The sequence below is a fragment of the Hemibagrus wyckioides genome, linkage group LG24, assembly GCF_019097595.1.
Source record: "Hemibagrus wyckioides isolate EC202008001 linkage group LG24, SWU_Hwy_1.0, whole genome shotgun sequence".
Classification (NCBI taxonomy): Eukaryota; Metazoa; Chordata; class Actinopteri; order Siluriformes; family Bagridae; genus Hemibagrus; species Hemibagrus wyckioides.
Window position 1 is genome coordinate 12,331,819 of NC_080733.1, and position 24,780 is coordinate 12,356,598.

A 24,780-nucleotide genomic window follows, 5' to 3' on the forward strand; every position below is an offset into this window, starting at 1 on the left:
TCTATAATTTTGGTAATATTACAAAAATGACTTTTGTCAGTCAGTATCAAAGCGTGTAAAGTGTGTAATGTTCTGTAATGTGTGTAATGTGTGTGTAATGTTCTTTTATTGCTCTACAGGTAATTCAGATGATGTAACTTCCTGTTGAACACATGCCATGTGGGATATTCCAAATATTTAACAGAGTTGAACGTGTTGTGAGACACTTAAATGTTCATAACTTATAATGGATGATTGAAGGAGGTTTGAAGCAAGAGACAATGAATAGATTTGCACATTAATGTTCAATTAAAATTTTGAAAGTATTTATACATATATATATATATATATATATATATATATATATATATATATATATATATATATATATATATATATATATATTTCAATGTAAAGTGGGCTGGGTCAGGCAAAATTGCTGTTTTTTTAAAATTATGTATAGTTCATTTATATTTTTAGGAAATTTTACTTATAATTTAAATATCTTTAGTTTCCATGCATAATTTTAAATGCAGTAACATTGGGACACAAATGGTACCTAAATTATAAAATCATCTTTTTGTCATTTGATTAAGCTTACCTTCCATATGTTCTCAAGTGATTAGTAATTGTAGCACACCAGTTCATCCATAATTGCCCTGATATTATTTGTCTGGGGTAGCATCCTAATCAATGACACTAACATGGTAGTGATAATTTAGTGGGTGTGGTCTTAATACAGGTGTATCAGGTGCAGTGACCTTGCTTTCTGGCGTTATAGCAGACTCCTGAAATGCCACAATCTGTTACAAAAATGTGGTTTAGAAGTAAATTAGCCAGCTGCATTCAGAATAAAACTTTTTTCTACTGTCTACGGGGAATATGGAGTGTGGTGACAAAAAAAGATGTGAAAGAACATGCTTCTTAGGAAGTTAAAAGAGAAAGAGGGGAAACTAGAAGAAGAAAAGAGGAAGCAGGATAGTTGCTGTGAGAACGATAATGACTAGTGAACTGAAGATAGCAGCTGTGAATACTTCAGCTCAACTTTCTTGGTAAGTAAGCAGCAATTCTTAGAGGAATTAGTCCATATTGTTAATACTTTTTTTTGATGAAATTATTAATTTTGGACATGGCTGGTCATTTAATGTACACTGTAAATTTTTCATAGTTTGAGCTAAAACCTTAGCAAAGGTGGTAGGTCTGAATGTATGTGCTGTTATAGCGGCTGGACAAGTTTTAGAGATACCAGAATAATACATTCTACATGTAGCAAGATGACAGCATAATATTTATACAAGTCATTTTCATGCCTTTGATAGTCTAATTTTCTAATAATCTAATTTTTCTTAAAATTTGATATTATTGCTATATACACTGATCAGACATAACATTATGAGCAGTGAGAGGTGAAGTGAATAACACTGATTATCTCCTCATCATGGCACCTGTTAGTGGGTGGGATATATTAGGCAGCAAGTGAACATTTTGTCCTAAATGTTGATGTGTTAGAAGCAGGAAAAATGGACAAGCGTAAGGATTTGAGAGTTTGACAAGGGACCAAATTGTGATGGCTAGATGACTGGATCAGAGCATCTCCAAAACTGTAGCTCTTGTGGGGTGTTCCCGGTCTGCAGTGGTCAGTATCTATCAAAAGTGGTCCAAAGAAGGGACAGTGGTGAACCGGCAACAGGGTCATGGGCATCCAAGGCTCACTGATGCACGTGGGGAGTGAAGGCTGACCCGTGTGATCCGATCCAACAGACGAGCTCCTGTTGCTGAAATTGCTGAAGAAGTTAATGCTTGTTCTGATAGAAAGGTGTCAGAACACAGTGCATGATGGGTCAGGGCTGTTTTGGCAGCAAAAGGGGGACCAACACTATATTATGCAGGTGGTCATAATGTTATGACTGATCGGTGTATACACATTATTATTATTATTATTATTATTATTATTACATGTTTATGCCATGAAGATAAATATAATTGCTGTTACTAATTTACTGATTTCCTTTCTCTCCACAGAGGCTAAGCTGGGCATCACAAAAAGAACAAATCCCTTTTTCAAGTAAAGCTGTTAGTTTTATTTAGCTATTTGATGTGCTTTCTGAAAAGATCATCACATGTACTTTTCTGCTTTTTTGGACTTTCCAGAGGACATACCACATAACAAGACATAACAATCATAGAGGAAGAACACACACACGCACATATACACATACACGCACACACAGTTTCCACTCCTGTCAGCCAAGAGCAAGAATCCGAGGCTACGGTCCAGTGTGGGTAAATATGTGTCCATGAAATCCTCAGAACCTGTTCTTGTCTGACAAAAGTAGATATAGCATCAAAAGATTTTCTAAAGTGATTAATGAGGATTAACATTTGTTAAAGGACTGATCTATGGTAGGCATCCTGCTTCTATGGACTGCTACTACTGTTTATATTACTACTACTATTACTATTAGGCTGGTCTGTGGCACAGTGAAGAGGAATACCACCTAATAGATTCATTATTGAGTTCTGGATGTTGTTTTGTTTAGTTCTACATGTTTACTGATCAGAATAAAGTGGTTAATGAGGAACTTATACCATATCCCCCCTCCACCAAACTTTACACTTGGCACAATGCAGTCAGACAAGTACCGTTCTCCTGGCAACCGCCAAACCCAGACTCGTCCATCAGATTGCCAGATGGAGAAGTGCGATTCGTCACTCCAGAGAACGCGTCTCCACTGCTCTAGAGTCCAGTGACGGCGTGCTTTACACCACTGCATCCGACGCTTTGCATTGCACTTGGTGATGTATGGCTTGGATGCAGCTGCTCGGCCATGGAAACCCATTCCATGAAGCTCTCTGCGCACTGTTCTTGAGCTAATCTGAAGGCCACATGAAGTTTGGAGGTCTGTAGCGATTGACTCTGCAGAAAGTTGGTGACCTCTTCGCACTATGCGCCTCAGCATCCGCTGACCCCGCTCCGTCAGTTTACGTGGCCTACCACTTCGTGGCTGAGTTGCTGTCGTTCCCAAACACTTCCACGTTCTTATAATACAGCTGACAGTTGGCTGTGGAATATTTAGGAGCGAGGAAATTTCACGACTGGATTTGTTGCACAGGTGGCATCCTATCACAGTTCCACGCTGGAATTCACTGAGCTCCTGAGAGCGACCCATTCTTTCACAAATGTTTGTAAAAACAGTCTGCATGCCTAGGTGCTTGATTTTATACACCTGTGGCCATGGAAGTGATTGGAACACCTGATTCTGATTATTTGGATGGGTGAGCGAATACTTTTGGCAATATAGTGTATATATATATATAATATATAACATAATAATAATACTTATAATAAGAATCATCATCATCATCATCAGTATCATCTTCATAACAACAGCAACAATAATATAATTTTCTTATAAATGTAGATTAGGACTCACATGAGTAGGACCCTTGCCATGTAAAAATAGATTTAACTCTCAGGCAATTCAACAGCACAGAACACAACAGTGCCCTCTAGCAGCTGCTCCTGTTATTTTACTGCTTATTAAAGATGATGAGATAATGCTCTCTGCCTGAGAGACAAATACACTTCGAACTATACCTTGACTGCTGAATGTAAAAAAATTAAACTACAAAAGATGATTAGCTCACATTAGACTCATTTCCCATTAGACCCATTAGTTACAGCGACTTGTATTATTCTGATATTATGGTATGGTTGTTACTTGTGCAATAGATGGGTAAGATGTGTAATAATAATAATAATAATAATAATAATAATCAGTTTGAATACACCTGATGAATACTTTCCCTTTTCCATAACTAAGTCTGAGCCCAACTTCCTAAGCTGGAATATGTGAAGAAAAGGATTTCACTGTGCTATAATGTATATGTGAAAAAAAGACCATTGTATGCAATATGACAATTCCTGGAAGTACACTATATTGCCAAAAGTTTTGGGACACCCCTCAAATTCATAGAATTCAGTTGTTGTGTTTCAGGGGTTGGGCTTGACCCCTTAGTTCCAGTGAAAGGAACTCTTAATGATTCAGCATGCCAAGACAGTTTGGGCTTCCTGTTCCAACATGACTGCACACCAGTGCACAAAGCAAGGTCGATAAAGACATGGATGAGTGAGTTTGGTGTGGAGGAACTTGACTGGCCTGCACAGAGTCCTAACCTCAACCTGACAGAACACCTTTGGGGTGAATTACAGCAGAGACTGCGAGCCAGGTCAAAACTGGGACGTCTGCCTTCACATGCACATGAATGTAATATGGAGTTGGCCCGTATAACAGCTTCAACTATTTTGGGAAGGCTTTCTACAAGGTTAAGAAGTGTGTTTATGGGAATTTTTGACCATTCAAACTTGACTGGCCTGCACAGAGTCCTGACCTTAACCCCACAGAACACCTGTAGGATGAATCAGAGCAGAGACCGCGAGCCAGGCCTTCACGTCCAACATCAGTGCCTGACCTCACAAATGCGCTTCTTGAGGAATAAAATTTCCATAAACACTTAACACTCTTAAACAACAGAATTCAATTTAAAACAACAACTGAATTCAATAATTTGGAGGTTTGTCCCAAAACTTTACCCAATATAGTGTACCTTGTTAGCACCTTCTAGCACAGGTGGAAGTTTTAACAGGAGGGTACTGATATGTCTTACCTATCATTAAATAACTATTTCAATGAAATTTCATTTTAAGAAAATTTCACTTTCATTTCAAGGTTACAATTATTAGAGTCATAATGACTAAAATAAAACACTAATTTGAAATAAATTATTGAAATAAAACATGAATAAACTTAATTACACCCTTTTGTGGACAGATCCTGATCATAGAAATACATATTTATTATTTATGCAGTGTGTGCAGAACATTATAAAAAAAAAAACTAGGTTCAAGTAGTTGTGTTCACACCTTTAATGTGTAATAGCACTAATGTGTCCTCACATGACATTTACATGAAAAAAGGAGGAGATCACTGCCTATCATTTTACCTTTGTCTTCACTCAGTCATGATAGGTTCTGTTTAAAGGAGTGAAGTCTGCTCCCACATTTATAGAAAATGGAGGTTTTCACCATCCTCATGGTGCTTCAGGCTCTAGTCCTATGTCAAGGTTTGTGCTCTATTTTATAAATTATATATATATAATTCAATGATATATTTGCAGCATTTTCGTCAATGTTTAAAATGAAAGATTAATCAGCCAAAGTGAGTTGTTTTTCCGTCTCCATTGCTCATGTCTTTATTCTTTATTTCCAGTGTACAAAGCCCTCTCTCTTTGATATGAGAGCTTTTTAATAATTCTTTTTAAGAAGACAATACAGAATTGAGTTGCTGGAATTTCTTATGCTATTCGCATGTGTGCACCTCGGTAATCAATGGCATACTTTTCTAAAAAACACGTGTAATCATATTATTGGGACTCTTATTTCACAGTAATTTTAATTTTTTGTCTGACTTCTAAGTGTATTGCCCAAATCCACACAACGTACTCATATACAGTTAAAGATAGTTAAACTTTTTTTCTTTTTACACCTAATATTTACGGTATTTGGCAGATCACATTACTCAGTGTGACTTACAGACACGCGTTGTAGTCTCAAGTATTAACACATCCTCATGCTAATTCACCAAATAAGTGTACTAAGTTAGTACAGTTTTTTAAATAAATACCAGGCAATATTACTCTTTACTTCATACTAAATAGGTCTCATACTAAATAATTGTGTATTGTATTGTGAGGTGTTATCTCTATTTTCTGTCTCTTACTATCTCTATTCTAAACCCATAGAGGTTTTAAAAGTGACTGGGAGTGAACGACACGTTTCTAAATATTACCGTTATCGTTGTATCGTTATATTATCGTTATTGTAAACGATATGTTCTTGCTCATGATTAACATTTAGTCCAGCGGTTGGAAAGGTGGTGTAAATGTGGTCTTGCTTAAGTCGGTAGTGGCCAAATGGTGTGTGTTATGTGGGTATTATATACTTCATGTTCTGACCTACACTCATTACTATAAAAAAAGAGTATAACCAGACCTCAATATTATGAAAGCTGACACATTAAAATATATTTTTTTGAGTATTTCACAGTTTTGAGTCACAGTCACAAAAAAAGGGCTGAAATAAATCTTTAAGTGATCCTAATAGGTTTCTGAATTCACTGTAGTTCAATTGTCATTTAAAATGTAACATGCATGGTATGTTCTGGTTAGGACATGGAGCTAATCATGACTTGAAGTAAGCTTTAGCCTATATATATTTTCATTGCACTTCAGTGCACTGTTGCTGTGTGAATATTGCTTTTCACAGAGGGATACGTATTGCAGGATGTGACAGGATGTGGTGTGTTGTTGTGGTGTAGAGATGCATTCTCTGATGAGTTGCAGGTGCAGTCACACTTCCCCTGTAACCTTTTTGTTAAAAGCAGCAACACATTATCCACTTAGCATAGCATACATGCCACCATGGAAGATCCATTTACAGTAAAAGTGATTGTTTGCTACCGAAGTAGACCATGAATATATCCAGCATTATTCCAGTTCATACGATGCACAAAGTGTTTTGGTCTCATCTGTGTCTGTATCTGTGTCTGTGTGTTCATTTTGTGGCATTTTGTGTGCATAGAAGTGTATTAAGTTTTGTCTACAGCTTTAATCTCACCATGAAATATTTGGCTACATCTCTGAGCATCTCTAATCATATAGTGTATTAACAAATAAAGTGTCCTCTGCTTCCCACAGACTTTAATTCTGTCCAAAATCTTTAGTCTTTTGCTATGTAATTTAACTGATCTCCACAGACGATTTTAGAAAAGAGGCTCTGCACTCCAAAACCGCTTGATGGCTTATTTTAGTGACATAGTTTGGAATTTGGGTCAAATGTGTTATGTCTGCATCACTTTTGAGTTGAAAATATGGCCTTATTTAGTCCTGTGTATAAATCATTGGCATGAAACTGCAGTTACTTACTTAGTAAACTAAGAAGATATAGTGTGGAACTATGAAGATATAGTGTGGAACTTTGTCTGAGATTCTGCTTTGACATTAAGGTCAATATAATAACTATAACAATGATTATTACAAATAATGAATATAATAAAAAACAATAAACCAAATTTAATACATATTATTTATGAATAATATAATATATGTAATACTGAATTATTTGTAATATTTGTATAATTCTGAAAGAAATCTTTGATTAGATCTTTGGTACAAAATAGCATACTGGAATTATTCAAGAAATTATTTTTGTATTATTTCAAGAGGTAAGATCGATGTATTAATTTTTCAAGGAATAGTACTGGTATATTATTCTGCTATTGTTTGTTTTGTTGATTCAAATTGAACTGATCATGCTTTACTTAACCAGGAACTAGCAAGAACGCTTTCATATTATTGACCTGGTGGTTTTCTATCCTCGTGACCTAAAATAACTTCTTGAAAACAAGTTACATTTTAACAGAGGAAATAACTGATGCCGTCTATATTACCTGACAATAAGTTCTAACATGTATTTTAGTTAACCTGGTTTTCAGTATTGTATCTACACACCATAATCTTACAGCTACTTCATTCTCTGTTCTTTCCACAGCTAAAATGTCCATAAATCAGGCCTCCACTCCATGCTCCTGGGCTGTCTCTACTGGAGAAAATCAGAGTTTGGCTATTTTCACGAATCAGTCCCTGACACCGCTTGCTACTCGGATCTGTCAGGCCCTCGGCTGTGGTAAAGTCCACAAGTTAAATGCAAGTCCTGCACATGGAAATACAAGCTGTTTCACCGGCTGCAGCTACTACAACAGCGAACTGATCAACTGCACTACGGTTCATAGCGCAAACTGCAGCATTCTTTCCGAGGTTGTTTGTGGTAAGACTTAATCTTTTCTTTTTATTCTAGGGTTTTATCATTCGCACAAAACACTAGTGTCCTTTAAACCTGTAGAATAATAAAACGAAATCCCCATGAAGTAATAATAATAATACTAATAATTATATTATAAACTCTAATATTATACACTATTAATAATAACTCCAGTAGTGTGCTGTAAACAATTCCTTAAGTGACTCTATTGATTATTATGCCATGTGCCATTTATTTATAACTAATTATTACCTAATGGATATGTATGAAGCACATATGATATTTATTAACTTTATAAACATTTGAAATGTCATTATTGAGTGCTTTCAAAGACACATATAGTAGATGTAGCAACTGCTAATGATAGTGTCCCAAAGTTCACCAAGGTTAATTCGACATACAGTAGAGATGATGTTTCAAATGTATTATAATTGTTAATAGATTGTTAATAAATAATAATAATTTTTAGTTGATTTATAGTGAATGATAAAGCACATTACACTATGTGTTTCCAACTAATATTGCAAAATAGAAATCATATAAAGAGGAATAATTCAACATATGATTCACTTTACTTAATACACCAAGTAACATTTTAGAGGTTTATAATGTTTTTATAATTGTTATTAAATAGAACATACTGTTCATATTGTCGATTCTTCTTTAACACACTTTTTTACTTTACCTGTTAGCATGACCAAATATTGTGATATGTATCATGAAAAATATTTAATATTTAATAAATGCACCATTTATTAATAACTTGTTTATTAATTGTTGTGGTAAGAAGTTTTAAACTCTTCAGAATGTGCTGTTATTGATTTTATTTATTTATTTATTTAACTTTTCACACCACCCCATCATTGTTCTTTCTCACGTAACGCCTTTGTTTACACTGAGACTGACACAGTTTTATGGTTTGTTACCTACCTTCATGGGAACGGATAATTATCTTAAAAGTAATTACGTTCTTGGCTCTTGATGAGATATTGAAACCTTAATCATATTCATTATACACTGTCATTCTTTCCATCAGATGCTCCTTACATAACCCCAACAAGTAAGTCCTGCAGCTGGAGCATAAAGTCTCCAACACCTAAATCAGCAGTCATTCTAAGCCAGGAGTTCATGCACAGAGTGTCTGAAGAAATATGTCAGAATTTCAACTGTGGAAAAGCCTTTGTGCAGAACAGCATTGAAGCACCACCCAACAGTACTTGTCTAACTGATTGCATCTACCACAATTCCTATTTGCGAAACTGTTCCACCGTCGTTGGTAATGGATGCTCAGAAATGTCTGAAATCATCTGCGGTAAGTTTTGAAATTTGGGTATGATGCCTCTACGTCATATTCTACTAAAGGTGGAAAAAGAAATGACAGATTATAGGTTAAAGGACATGCTTCTGTTATTGCAGGTAACCACAAAGTCAGATTGTCAGGAGGCAGCCATAAGTGTGCTGGACGTGTGGAGGTGTGGAGTGATGGACAATGGGGCACGGTGTGTGACGATGAGTGGGATAAACAGGACGGGGATGTGGTCTGTGCTCAGCTGAACTGCGGATATGCACTCTCTGTTAATGGGCAGGGCGGCCCCTATACCAACGGTAAAGGTCCTATATTCATGGATGAGCTGAACTGCACCGGGAAGGAGGGGAGCCTGTGGGAGTGTCCTGCAGTGAGGGAAGGTCATGACTGTGGACATAAAGAAGATGCTGGAGTGGTGTGTTCAGGTATGTCTAAAGGCCTCAGTATACTTCCTCTAGAGATTTGGCTTCCATGAAAAATATGATAAAATAGAACGAACTTCATAGACGAATATGCCAAACGTCTAACTGATCATTAGAAACCAGGTTTGCTCAAGCTGAGTCGCCAATGTTCTTCCTGTAGTTGTGAAAATTGTCATGAAGATTTAATAGGATCACCTGCAGCTCTAGAGCACTTGTATGGACTGTCCAGTGTAAAACCACAGAGCTGGTTTTGTCTTTGTACAACCCTCTCAGACATCATCTCTGCATTAAGAATGCTGAGACCATGAGTGTTGTCGTTCAAGGGTTTTTGTATGTCCCCTATTGAATTAATTTGACACCATTTGACACTAGTGCAAATGCGGATGTACTTTGATCGTTCTTCTTTTTCTGTTGACATTTTAAAGAATACAAGGATCTGAGACTCACTGGTGGACTGGACCGTTGTTCAGGCAGAGTGGAAATCCATCGGAACGGTTCGTGGGGAACGGTGTGTGATGAATGCTGGGACAAGGAAGAGGCATTCATGGCTTGCCAAATGTTGGGCTGTGGTGAACCAAAACAATACACAACCTTTGAGCCACCCTTCATACACAAAAACAACACCCGTTGGTATTACATGTGTAACAAAAACTCAAAAATTCTGTGGGACTGTAAGGAGTTGGATGCATCTTTAAGAAATCTGTGCCCAGACCCCAATGCTGCAGGAGTAATTTGTAACAGTAAGTAATCACAAATTAATTGGTTTTCATATCTAACAAATAAAAATTTCATTTGATTGGCTTTTCCCTGAGCAGTATGATGCTGCATTAGCTAGTGTTGCTGCCTCATAACCAAAGGGTTGAGCAGTAGTTGCTGTCTCTGTGTCTGATTTTTACATTCTCTCAGTGTTCTTGAAGTCCATAGTTCTTTAGTCCAGGTTTCCCCTTATCTCCCAAAAAGATGCCATTCGACTGATTGGGAACTTGTGTGGTGTGAATTAGTGTGTAAATATGTGATGAGACTGTAACCACACCTTTTCTGGCATCTGGATAACGAATGAATAATTTAATGAATGATTGCTTTACCCTAATTGGTCATCTTCATCTTGCATCATTTTGCAGTGCTTAAGAAATAAAATGTGGGTGTAATTGTGTTTTAGAGCTTTTTGGGCCAGTATATGAACATATATTTTATTAACTTAGTTGCCTCTTCCAGACTCTCTTGGACTGCCTGAACCTACCACTGCAAATATAGCTACAGTCATGGTAACAACAAGTAAGTATCATTTTTGAACATTTCGAGCTGAATACAGTCTTGAAAACAAAGTCAGGAATAATTAACCATTTGCAGCACAAGGACTGAACAATATAGAAGTAATTAACCCTATTATTTCTATATGCCCTATGTCTTTGCATTCAATCCAAAGCTAGATTAATCTAGTCAATAACACATACCATATATTTATCTATAATCAAAGTACACGTTGGCCTACGTAACATACATATTCTTTCTCTCTTTTAAGTGCAAACCACGACAGAAACACCCTCAGTGTCCTTGTCTCACGAATTGCTGGGTTGCATTATACTATCCTGCATTCTGTTGCTCGCAATTCTCTCAAATATCATCATGTGTTGCTTTTCAAGAAAAAAAAAAAAAGGTAGGTAAACCATTTAATTTCACGCAGCATTTCAAGTTGTCCTTTGATGTGAACCTTGTAAAGGAAAGTTTTTGCCTTATCAGTAGTGTTATCAGCAAATGTGCAGTGTGGGCATACTGCATTAAAGTCTCGTGTATAGGCTTTAAATATTCTCTTGCACCCTCTTATAAGAGAACAGAACTTGCCCTGCTCAGTAGGTGCAAGAGATGGAGTAATATTACCCTACCGCTGATGTTTGCAAACTTGTGTATACAGAATAGACCAGTTAATACTCTCCTCCAAGCATGTTCAGCCACTCTCTGATCATATATTTATAAAAGTATCATGTCTCTGAAGAACTGTGTGTTGTTCATTTCCCTTTTTCCAGGATGTTTCATAGCCCTTAAGAGTGTTTACTAAAAAGATTAGGCTACTCTCACTATCTCCCACAGCTTTTCAAGTTCAGCAGCAATATTCCCATCTGCAAACCAATACCGAAACGCAAGAGAATAACTATAGAGAATCTACTCACCTTGTTAAAGTCACCAACAATGACAACAACTCTGGTCAGTGTACACAGCACCTGAAATGAAGACCAGATATTTGTTTTCGCACAGAACAGTGATGAGTGAATATGTGTTTTTTTTTTTTTTTTGCAGCCCCATCAATGCCACCACAAATGTGGACTCCGAGTAGTGTTGAGAGTGCTTCCTATGATACAGACTATGAAGCCAATGACAGCGGCCTACACCGGGATATATCTCTGTCCACCTTCCGCAGTGAGTTTATACCAAGATATCAGAACAACATGAAGCAATATACAGTACTGTAAAACAAGCTCCATTAAAAACATTAATATCTAAGTCAACACTTCTCAACAGATTCCTCTCACCGTCTCCATCATGTACTTCAATTATATACATCATACTCCTTTTATATAGATCCTAACCAAGAGAGATGTGTAAATTCTGAATACTATTAACACCCTGAGTAGACACACAAGGAAAAAGATTGCAGAAGGACATATTTTTAACAATGACCAATGATTAAAAGATGAGCTTTGACTTTTCCAGAATGACTTAAGCTATTGAGGTAAAGTGCAATTGCTTAAAAAGACTAAACATTATGCATTTAAAGTCGCAGACTGACTGTTTAATATTAGTATCTTGCACACTTCCTGTAAATGCACAAATGTATATTTTTATACAGTTTTTGATTATTATGCACTCCATTTAAGTTTTTATCTCCATCAATAAAATAATTTGTAGATTTAAATTCTATGTAATTTAGATAAGTTTACCTACATAAATTTAGGTTTCTGGAGAGCTGACCATCACACCCATTAAGTGCTCTTTCAATATCCCATTCCTGATTTAGTCCCCCTTTAATAATCTAATATCCTTCTCTCTTCTGGAAAAGGTTTTTCTTGTCAAAACCATGTTTTCTTGGCCTTCAAATTGTGCACAGAGGCATTGTCAAGCTGGAACAGGATTGGGCCTCTTAGGTCCAGTGAAGGGAAATTGAAAAGCTACAGCATACAAAGACATTCTAGACAGTTGTTTGGGGAAGGGGTGATAGTCAGATTTCCAGAAAAGTTTGTCCATATAGAGTTTCTTTCTGGTGCTGCATCCAGTTCATTCCTGAGCTTAGGAATTCCTCTCCATTGCAGACTCTATGCGGCACAATGCAGATGGCCGAGCTCCTGTTATGAAGGGACCAAATTTGCAGTTTGTGACTGAGGAGGGTGAGTCAAAAAGCTTAACTATAATGTATCTACAATGTACAATATATATATATATATATATATATATATATATATATATATATATATATATATATATATATATATATATATATAAATGCATTACCAGAAAAGCATGTTGAAATGGAGTGGAGTAACACTTTTTCAAAACTGAAACTTTTTTTTTTGCTCTGCTACTTCCTGCCTTTGTTTTTTTGGGGGTATAAAACACATGATTACTCAATGGAAAGCACCTGATTGTATCTCTCTCTTAGCTTTGTATTCATTTGAGTCCTTAAAATTTAATCATGCAAGAGAGTTCAGTGGAAGAAGAAAGACATGCAAATTGCAAGAATGCTGAATTTGAAATTGAAACTCAACACTTTGCTGATTAGAGAAAGTCACAGAGATGTTTCAGAGATCTTTAGGCAGGCTGAACGTTATTACCAAACCACTTGATAAATCTGTCAACCTGGGGAAGATAAGAAAATACAAGAAAACATTTCCAAATGTACATATTGTGGTGAAATATATTTATTGTTTCCAAAAGGCAGAAAAACTGAATTTTGTTTAAATGCCAGAAATTGCATGATACATATAAGGCAAAATGCAGAAATATATGTTCTAAAATATATAGCTATCCTTCAAATACCAAAATTAATAAAATAACACGAGAAAACGTTGTATTGCTGCTCATGTTTAGACACAGGTGCTGCAATGCAAGGACACCTGCAAGCCCCCATGGCAGCATGTCAGCGCGTCTCTGCAACTCCTTCCGGTAAGTAAACATCCCTGGTGCCTTTCTTAATGCTTGGCTTTACTGCTAACTAATACTAACTAATTAATAAACTTGTTTTCTATCTGATGTACCCATATCTGTAGCATATGGACAATGATATCAATTTCAACACATTTCCCTGTAATTTTCTTTTCTTGAAACTCCCTTAATGGTAGCCTAAGAGCAATTGTTAAATTCTTTTACTAAATATTTAAAACAAATAACTATATAATACAACCTTCCAACACACTGGAGCAATATAGTAAAAAGACTGTCTTGTCCTCAAAGGAATTACAGGATTATTTATAAATAGATTTTATACAGCACAACAGGTAGTATTTATTCATCTTATATACCTTTTTTTTAATCCATTTACACCTGTCACATATATTATAGCAACACCAGCCTCTCTTTCTCATTTTAATAAATGACTATTAACTGTTATAAATGGCTGCAAACAGAGACTCCTGTCAAATACGCTAAATAATGTTACTAATGACAGAAAACTAAACCACATCAACAGTTACACCAATTTTAAAAACATTTTTATGTTGAACAGTGATTCACCTACACATGAAACCTGTCGCTATACAAGGATCATTTATTAGAAATATGATTAACCTGCGATGTGTCTTGCAGGCAGAACTGCTGTTAAAGTTGCTATTATAGAAAATGAATCAGTATCTTCTGCCCAGACAGATTACAGTTTAATAATGATAAAGAAATAGAGTTGTTTGTCTGGTATAATCATACAACTGCTACTGAAGGGGTTGCAAAACACTGCCGTCATCCTTTAACAGCCATTAATCACTAGCATCAATATATGTTTAATGCGTTCATACAGTATGTATTAATTTACCCCCTTTCTTTACCTCCTTATTTCCTTCTAGCCGACTCATTTGAAACATCCAGCACCTCGTCGGAAGAGTGTTATGAAAATACAGGCCACAAAACAGCAGATCTTTATTCAGAGAATTACCTGGGTTATGACCTGCAGCCTGGAAGTATGCTTTTGAAAATCTAAATAATAAAAATGAGCAGTTTTGATTCCTGTAAAAATCCATATTATAATTTGATTTTTTGTTGCCTCACCAGTACACAACACTCAGGACTTCATGAACCCAACAGGTAACTTCATTTATAATCACAGCCTGTATCATATTCCTTTGAATTTAATTGCCTGCTGCTGCTATTTTAAATATATATATATATATATATATATATATATATATATATATATATATATATATATATATTTAACATGATTTCATTGTGTCAGCATGTATTAACAGAGGTTTACATTTGTACTGAGTGAAGTGGGCACTGACTCATGATATTACTGTTCGGCAAAAACACCCATATCACTTCCAACACACGTGAAAGTGCTCAGAATTACAGGTTCCAGAAAATGTTCTTGAAAACAACCTTTTTTCTTGATTCCTAGCAATTCCTAGGTCATTAAAAGTCATTTCTATCATTTCAGTCCAGAATTCTGTAGCATCTATCGTTCTTGTCACAATAAATTGAATAATATATTGTGGGAAAATAGGTTTCAAAGTTCTCAGGAACACAAAACATTATTTTAGATGGAGCTTTGAACAACTTTTAATAACACAATGTTTAAATAACCAAGACTCAAGTAAACTAAACAAAGATAAAGAAACATTATTTTTCATCTTGTTAAGAAGTATTCTGCTTTATTATAACTATCTTAATACAAAAATACAAATACGTTGTGTGTTTCTGTTTAGTTTCTTGTGATATGGACCCAAGTGGTGGAGACGATTCCCCCATTTACTCTCCTGTGAGTGAGTTAGAGCCCTTCTTACATGACACTGATGACGGTGGCGAGAACGATGACTATGATGACGTTGGTAACTGCTTAGAAATACACTGAGACGAACCTACTGGTGTAGTGACCTCCTTTTTTAAATTAATTCTGAATTAACTAGTTAATCAAAAGTATTCATTCTGAATTAGCTAGTAATGAAAAAAAAACCCTGAGAATCCCATTTTCCATGTACATTTCCTGCAATTATTTTTTTACTTTCTTTATTATCATGAGTGTGTTGAAAATGTGAAGTGTGTGTGTGTGTGTGTGTGTGTGTTATATTTGCACTGAAAAAAAACAAACCTCAGCACTTTTACTCTGTGCAGGTTTCTGTATATAACAACTGAGAGCTATTACAATAAGATAAAGAATTGATTCCTCTTCTCTCTTTATGAAGACTTCATGAAAAATAAATTATTATGAAAAATAAATTACTTGAAGTGACGATTCAACTCACAGCAGCTGAGACCTGACAAAGGAACCTGCTACTTTAAACCGTGTTAATTGACATACTTTAAATCACATAAAATGTTGGCCAGTTTAACTTTTATTTAAAATAATTTAAAACATTGGAACAGGATAAATGTCTAAAATGCATTTTGTATTGTCACATTTCACATGTTGATGTAAATAAAGTACAGAATTTGGAAATAAGTATGAAATGCAGTTCTTTAAAGTGACCACACTGTGTCGCCCTATACATTTGAGAAAGCTAAATGTTTCTTCTGGGCTTTTCTTTGAGACTTTATTTAGATAGATAGATAGATAGATAGATAGATAGATAGATAGATAGATAGATAGATAGATAGATAGATAGATAGATAGATAGATAGATAGATAGATAGATGGATGGATGGATAGATAGATAGATGGATGGGTGGATGGATGGGTAGGTAGGTGGACGGATGGATGGATGGATGGGTAGGTAGGTGGACGGATGGATGGATGGATGGATGGATGGATGGGTGGGTGGATGGATGGATAGATAGATAGATAGATAGATAGATACTCATCTATTATTCATCCCAATGGAAAATTTACAATTTGTTGGGTTTATACGCTGGTATAAGGGACACTATCAAAAACAAGGCCATGAAAGTTGTAAAAACAATATGAAAATTATTAGGGGTCAAAGCACCAAGGTCAATAATCTTTATAGTGCTTTTATTTTCTTCTTATTGATGGCCCTACAGTACATAAACGGCAATCCACTGATTCAGTGTGAGTTCACATTTTAACTGAAAGGCAAAAAAAAGGAATTTGTGCCTGCTTTGTTGTGTCCATGTTCAGCACTGAATGTCTTTGTCACACTGCACAGTGGGCATTAATATGAAGCTCATATGAAAGTACTTCAAGAGTTTCAAGTCAAGAGGTTTTTACTGTCAATTCAAACATATATAGCTGACGCAGTACACAGTGAAATGAGACAACGTTTCTCCAGGACCCTGGTGCTACATAAAACAACATAACGACATATAGCTAAAGCAAAACAACAAGACAGCGCTAAGGACAGACGCTAAGGACAGAAAGTTGCCCTAGCTACATAAAGTGCTTGTATTAAGGAGTATTTCTGTTTTTAACTAGCCTACTACTTCATAGAAATGTTCCAAAAAAACACCGAAAGCAGTTTTCATACAAATGTTTTTATCTTCAAAGTAAATGGTGACATCAACCTCATTTCTGCTTTCTGAGATACCAAGTGCTTGTTTATTAAGCATCTAAAATCTGAAGGTGTTATTTCCAACCACTACAATTCTGTATAAGGTTATCTCAACAGAGGGAAAATCATCTTGCACGAAAACCAACTGAATAATTTCATATCAGACTTAAATAATTCAGTTTTTTTTATACAGATATTCCATATTCTACTGGCTGAATAACATCAGTGTACTGGTAAAAAGAGTTAAACTGTGTAACACCACCATTTGGTTAACTAACCACGTGACTGTATACAGTTTCCTATATTTCCTTCCATTTTCTTCTCATTTTGATGAGCTGCAAGTTCTCAGCCACCAGCCAATTCTTTTTTACATCATATGACAGATACCAGTTAAGAAAGCTGAAGATTTTTCCTTCGAGAATTACACTTTCCCTTCACTTGAATTAAGAAGTCCAGCCTGACAATGTCCCTGTGCACAAAGTGAGCTCTGTGAAGACACGATTTGCAAGGCTTCAGTGAAAGAACTTGATAGATCTGAACAGAGCCTTGACCTTAACCTCTGGAATGTAAGTTATAACAAGTGCAGTTGACTTATATACTATATATTTTTTAGTCACTGTAGCTGGGAACAGGAAATGAGGTCACCAATGTGTTTGCACACTAACGTAAATTTTTTTTTGCTATATACAGTGCTTTGATGCTTGCCATGGATTTTCACTCAAAAAATTTTATATTCATTTCGTGGCAGCATGCTACTGCATTATTACTGCATCAGCTTGTGTGACATTTCTGTGACATTTAAAATGTGATTTGTAAGGGCAAATCGAAATCCTTCCTGCTTTTTGAAGCTCTTGTCTGACTTGCTCTGCAACCATAATGCACCACGCAAATGAAGCATAGCTCTCCACTGATGTGCAAAGCATAAAGCGCAGCAAAATCGCAAGTGTTTTGGGGGGCAACAGGATGTGAAGCAATATTTGGGCTGAGCTGTTATGCAGTAACATTATCAATTATCTATGAAGCCTACCTGTGCGTAAAAAAAATGCTCAAGAATACTAAAATATTTAAGAAAATGTCTTTCTTGTAAGGTGAAAATATTAAGCACACAAATCATAATTCTATGATGGAACAACAACAAGAAAACTTCCACATCATTCTTAGCATAATGACTGGTCCCCTTAATCGCATCCTGGAGCATTATTTAATAATATCACTAAAATTTAACAGCTGAAATTTTCTTCGCATTATTTTGTTAATATTGTAGTTAACAGTCTTCAGTATACAGTCATTGACGTGTGTCCAAATTCTTGGCCTTCAGAATGTCTGTGTGTTTATACTTGCAATTAGGACTGCCTGTAATGTCTTCTTAATTGACATGATCTAATGGCGGACTTTCCTTCTCATGCTGGAAAATGTTTATTCCATGTCACATGGATATATTAAAGTGCTGTGCAATTTCCAAACATTAGAGCCTGCATATCAATTATTATTTTGTATTCACATATTTATACATCGTCTTCAGTTGACACACAGCATTTCCCCTTAATCACAGCGGTGAGGAGGTCTGTATTTCAGAGGCTCCATGGTCACTTGGGGTCAGCGATATTTAAGTTAGACATTTTTGTGTAATAATTGGCAACATTCCCTTCACATTTCAGCTGCCGTGAATGAAATATCCACTCAGAGGAAATACTTGACCTCTGTGGTGCATGAGCTCATGTAATGAAGAGAATAGCAAATGATATGGACCACCAACATTTAATAGGTCTCTACCTGCGTGTCAATCACATTGTATGTAAATGAAAAGAAAGCCTTAGCTGTGCACATGTGGGGCGTGGCTTTGAGAAACTGAAGAGAGGGGCTTGTTTTTGTTTTCATGAGATTTCTGCCAAAATAGCTCGCTATTACTTTACTTGCAAAAATGTTTTTGCTAGAGGTGCTTTAGAGGCAGAGCTGGCAGCAAGGCACAGAGAAGGCATCATAAATCAAGAAAAAAAAAGCTTGTCACCCCACATGCACATCCAGAGTGTCCAAGAACCTGGTGTTTTTGTGCCTTAAGAAACAGATGAAATGTTTAAAATCGGACACATATTTAATCATTCAAAAATCAAGAGATTAGTCTTCTGCTTTATCTAAGACTGTTTGACTAACTGGCTTATTATCTTATTCTTCAGGAATGTTCGATGAGGTGATCACACAGGATTTTTCAATTAGCTTGGACAAATGTTTGAAGAAAAAATTCCACTTGCTCACGAGATCTGAGTACAATGTCATTTGTCTTTGTAATGTACCTTGGTATGCTACTGGATGTACTATGAGTGTGAAGTCAAGTGGGTTTTAATGTCATTTCTCCATATAACTCCAATACTCTGGAATGAAATTCAGAACATGGAACTATTAATGTCCTACTTCAACATTTTATTTGAGAAATAATATAGTCCATAAGATGTTTCTCTAGTTTCAAAATGCTTGTGTGTAGAGATGACCGTAGAAGATGGTAATAGGGAATGGTTTCATTCAATGCTGGTAGGTTATGGGGCTCTGTGATGAGGAAGACGGCATGGAGATGGGTGGAGGCGGCATGGTGCTCTGGTACCTGGAGTTGTAAATGCAATTTGACTGAATGGACCACAACATGGCACTAGAAAGCATTCATCTGTAGCTGCTTGCATTTATGTCATTGTTTGACTTGCTATGAAAAACCCAAGAGGATCTAACAGATAGGTGTTACTAATATATATGTATATAAGCTGAAATATGTATTCTAAATGAACCAACAATTCCATTAGTAATGCAATGAGTTAACTTTTAGAAACATTTGTGTCTAAAAGACAAGCAGATGTGGTTATGTAAGCAATCATGCGTTACTAATCTAGTACAAAGTTTATAAAATGCATTTGGACCAATGAACAAAATTAGGAAGGAATGTCTGTTTCGTAAATGTGGGGCTGGAATATGCTCATATAATCATTTGTTAACTTAAAACAATGAAAAGTGCAAATTAAGCAAAGCTCAAAAAAATCTCAGTCTCATTCATATATGTGATCAGTGTGCTCAAAAAACAAATTTTTAATTTACTTTCTGACTTTATTTATTCTACTTCTTTTCATTTCTCTGTATTTCATTAGTTTCTTTGTTTTGTCCTTATTTTTATTTGTCCTTGATTGCCCTGTTTTTGTTCCTGGTGTTAATGTTATGGTTGTTCAACAACCAACAAACCTCTAAAGATTGTACTGACGTAATGCTGTAGGTTTCAAAGAGTCTTTGCCAGCCAGCTTTGAGGCTGCCTGTTGTTCTTCATGTGCTCGTTCCAGCTTCTCTCTTTACACCACCCAGGCTGAGACACTGCTGAAATAATGCCACCAGCTTTCCGGGGACTCTGTGCATTGAGAGGTGTTATCTGTGATAGCAGGGCACCTTTCCTAGCGAAACTCAATCTTGGCATTTCATACACGATGAAAAGCCATGCCCATGAGGCCTGTTGTCATCGGCTCCTGTGTGCCACTTTGATGTGCTCTCAGGTTCAGACCCGAGCAGGCTGAATAACACAACAGGGCATTATTACCCAAGAGCAGGTTAAGCGCACAATAAAAGAACAGTTCACATCAGTTGTCTGTTCTGGAGCCGCACTGGCCCAGGAGGAGGGGAATCTGTGCGAAACAAAAGAGCAAGTCTCTGTCAATCATTGATAAATACCGGTAATATATAATGAGTTTAGAAAAAGTATGGCTACTATTGATCCTTGGTGTTGTATATCAGTTTTTCCATCCAAATATGTATAAAAATGTTTTTCCTTTAGTATAATTTCTAAGTGTTTGCATTGTGGTGTAGTGTGTTCATAGCTCCAGGGATTGAGACTAATCTCATGTTACTGTCTGTGGTGGTTTTACATGTTTTACCCATGTCTGTGTCCATTTCCTTCCTCCTCAACATGCCAGTATGTGGATTGGCTACTCTTTCTTACCCCTAGGCGTAAATGAGTGTGTGAACGTGTGAATGTGTGTGCATGTTGGCCTGCGATGCTCTGGCAGGGTGTATTTCCACCTCCTGTCCAGTGTTCACAGAAAACCTGATCTCGATAAACTGGTAAGGAATAAATAAATACATTGAAAATTTGGATGCCAGTCTGTAACTTCAGTTTTGATCCCATTCACTACTACTGTTCTGTTGTACTTTAAGTCTTTAAAACTATTAGGACCTGTTTGGGTCCAGATTTGCTTTGCTCTCTTGTAAAACCTTGACATAGATGCTTTGTTTCACCAAATAATTTCATAGAAAGCATTTCATACTAAAAGGCTTTTTGAATAATATGCTTCCCACATGAAAGACTAGAGTGTCAATAGGATGGACCCTTCATGGTACCCCTTTGCTAACAAATATGGTACATTACGTGTAATAACTTTGTTGACTTTATGAACACTCCATGCTCAGTTTTTAAGCATCTCTCTGTAGCAGAGACCAGACCTCAGTGTTAGACATGCTCTAAGATGGTAGTTATTTTTCACTTTCTCTGCCTCCCCCATGAATACTGGAAACTATTTATTCTAGGTTCAGTCTGGCATGTTGTTTCACAGGAAATTATGTGATGCTCTCTTTTATTTAATTCAATATAAAAGCTGATAGAGAATTTTAGCAGATGTTTTGTTTCGATAGAATTCACTCCTGCACTGTTTCAGCTGGTCATCTGGGACGTTTAGGCAAATGCCCTCAAATACACTCTAACAGTAATACTTTCATGTGAATGCCTACATTTTAAGCCACTCACACCATCTTTACCCTTCAGCACCAGGTTCAGCGCAGAGTCGAGGACCAGGGCTTGTTAGTGTAAAGATCGTATATCGATTTTTTTCAGTGTCTGACGGATTAGGTGCCATGACTTGAACTTAGACACACCGGCGCATTGCCTATCCCTGCTATGATATTCACAGAGTGAGGGCTCGGCTGGGAACAGATCTCAGTTATTTCCCATTCACAGTCCATTTGTAATTCTAGGTATATAAACATTTAACACGTGAGTTATTAGACCTGGATACTGGCAAGAGTTAGCTCTTGGTTTTGCAGCCTCATTTGAAATGACATAGTGAAGCTGTCCAGTTCTTGTGCCTGACGTGCCTCATTGGGAACAGTACGTGATATTTGCCATATAGGAGCTGAGCTGACACCTCATCCTCAAAATAGTCTGTAAAAACTCAGACTATAATAATTTAAACCTGCTGCTTGGAGTCCATTGTGTTATGATGTTAACAGACTTGAAAGCATAATCCTGCATGGCCCTTATGGCTGCGTTATTTCCTAAATGAAAAACAACAAAGTATGTTCTGGCTAAAACCAGAGCACAGGCTTGTGATTGTACACATGCATCCACCATGTTTTATCTGAATAATTCTCCACTGAAGGCCAAGAGGGTCTGGTTTGATACTAAATGCTTTCCCCTGCTTGCTAATTTCCCAGGGAAGTTCAAGGGGTAAAAATGAAATCAGCTTGTCCAGCTAAAGTAAATAATCAGCCCCCTCTCAATGGATGTCCAAGGGCGGATTGATGTCATTTGTTCCTAAGAGCTAATTGTGCCCAATCAGGCCTCAGTGCCAATGGAGTGGATCGAGTGATTGACAGGTTGTGCTGAGTGTTGACTTTGGACTCAGGGTAAGGGGTTACATCACTCAGTTTGCTCTTAGAAGAAATAACATGTTGGCAGTGATAGCAGGCCAGGTGAGCTCTAGAAGACCAGCTTGCAGATACAGATATATAAATATAAATATAAATATGTCTACTATAGTATAATAGAGTTAAAATTTAATAATGAGGATATTTATTTCCAACTCTGGTGAACAGTGTAGGAACTACAGCACTTTTTATATAGCTGGAGCATATTCCATGAACCATAATTAACTGGACAGAGTAACATAATAATAAATTAAATCATCATGTTTTAAACACTTATTTGCAAATTTACTTCAGCTAAAAAGGAGTCTCTTTGAAAATCTCCCGGTCTCACTGTTAACTGCACCTTTTGCACGAAATCATGGTTAAATATTATTCATTATAAGAATTTGCAAAACGTAAAATGTAGTTAGAGGGGAAAAGGCTCTTGAATTGTAGCTAATTGTGTTAACACAGTCTGCTGCCACCTTCAGGTAAAATGAAAATATTACACCTATCATACTCCACATTCAAGTAGAGAAGCCACAGGTCAATTACCATCTGTCCACAGGCTGAATTTGGCCCTGGGGCCAAGCGTTGGACATCTCTGTCTCCAGAAGATGTGTTATTTAAAAATACTCCACCAACTGTCTTGCACTGTTCTTATTTTTTGTGTAGCACCATGATCCTGGAGGAACATTGTTTCATTTCTCTGTGTACTGCACCAGCTATATATGGTTGAAATGACTATAAAACCTTCTTGTCTTGACTTGAACTAAACAATAACGGGCTGTTTAATTTAAAAACCCTTCATTTAATTCATCCAGCAAACTGTCTGCTCAGATTTAAGATTAAAAATGATACAATTTTTTGTACTTCTAAGTTTGTGATCAGTTCAGATTTCTGAGACTTCTACTGTGTTCATGCTCTATACAAGAAAGTATTCTCAGATTTGCCAAGACACTCTGTTAGGAATATTTCTCTCTTTCCGACATTCTCAGAAAACCATGAGCAGCAAATGAGTCAAACAATGCCAGTGAGACTGCGGCTGGCTGGAGTAGAGCAGTTCATACTGAAAACCCTACAACAGCTGGACCTCTGTTCTTTATGTAACTCAACTATTTACAACCTAATCCCCTTAACGGAATGAAGATTGACGCTGTGACATTAATTTGTTGTTGGTTGTGAGGCAAATTTTCCTCTCCGACATTTATTCTGCCCATTTTCATGCATATAATTCACAAACCAATTATTCTTCTCATTTAATACCTCAAATTTGAAGATTTCAGAGTAAATACATTTTTCTTAGAATTGCAAGTTTTTTCAACTCACAGACCACTTTATAATGTTTAAAATGTTGGTTTCTTGTTGTTAAACATCTTCACTGTTTCCTGAAAGAGAAATAATCATTTCAAGGCCAAAATATTTAAGAATCGGATATAATATAAATACACACTGTGGATTTTGCACGTTCTCCCCGTGCTTGGTAGGTTTCCTCCGGGTGCTCCGGTTTCCTCCCACACTCCAAAGACATGCTTCTATTCTGATTGGAGTCTCTAAATTGCCCGTAGTGTGTTTTTTTGACCTGATGGTTTGGCACTCCGTCCAGGGTGCCTTGATGCCCGATAATGCCTGAGATAGGCACAGGCTCCTTGTGACCCGAGAATAGATCGGATAAGCGGTACAGACAATGAAATGAAAATATAATATAACTGTTAATATACCCATGGTATAATAAAAAATAAATAATTAAAAATAATAAAACTGGTTATAATGTGTGTGTGTGTGTGTGTGTGCATATTTCTGCACACAATTACCCTGGCATGCATCAGCCCAGGATCTCTGACCATGTTCATGATGTCATTGTTCAAAATGTCATTTTTTCTCCCCCTCCACAATCATCATCTT

The 24,780-nt window shown here is 36.5% G+C and overlaps 1 protein-coding gene across 1 annotated transcript; it reads left to right on the top strand.

The window, feature by feature from the left end:
• Positions 1 to 883: 883 nt before the first annotated feature.
• LOC131344799 (deleted in malignant brain tumors 1 protein-like) lies at positions 884 to 16,202 on the top strand. The gene is made up of 16 exons (XM_058377278.1): positions 884 to 1,031; positions 2,002 to 2,262; positions 5,000 to 5,103; positions 7,589 to 7,864; positions 8,895 to 9,170; positions 9,275 to 9,589; positions 10,012 to 10,326; positions 10,802 to 10,861; positions 11,109 to 11,243; positions 11,675 to 11,788; positions 11,882 to 12,001; positions 12,892 to 12,966; positions 13,667 to 13,741; positions 14,632 to 14,745; positions 14,837 to 14,869; positions 15,493 to 16,202. Exons 3-16 carry the CDS (start codon positions 5,052 to 5,054, stop codon positions 15,636 to 15,638), a joined length of 2,106 nt encoding a protein of 701 aa, XP_058233261.1. The 5' UTR covers positions 884 to 1,031; positions 2,002 to 2,262; positions 5,000 to 5,051; the 3' UTR covers positions 15,639 to 16,202.
• Positions 16,203 to 24,780: the final 8,578 nt, after the last annotated feature.

What these genes read in the sequence shown, in the direction of transcription:
- LOC131344799 (XM_058377278.1), top strand. Translation starts at nt 5,052, where the DNA reads ATGGAGGTTTTCACCATCCTCATGGTGCTTCAGGCTCTAGTCCTATGT. An exon ending in CAACAATGACAACAACTCTG is followed by an intron (nt 11,789 to 11,881) that starts GTCAGTGTACAC and finishes TTTTTTTTGCAG; the next exon opens with CCCCATCAATGCCACCACAA. An exon ending in GCAGTTTGTGACTGAGGAGG is followed by an intron (nt 12,967 to 13,666) that starts GTGAGTCAAAAA and finishes GCTCATGTTTAG; the next exon opens with ACACAGGTGCTGCAATGCAA.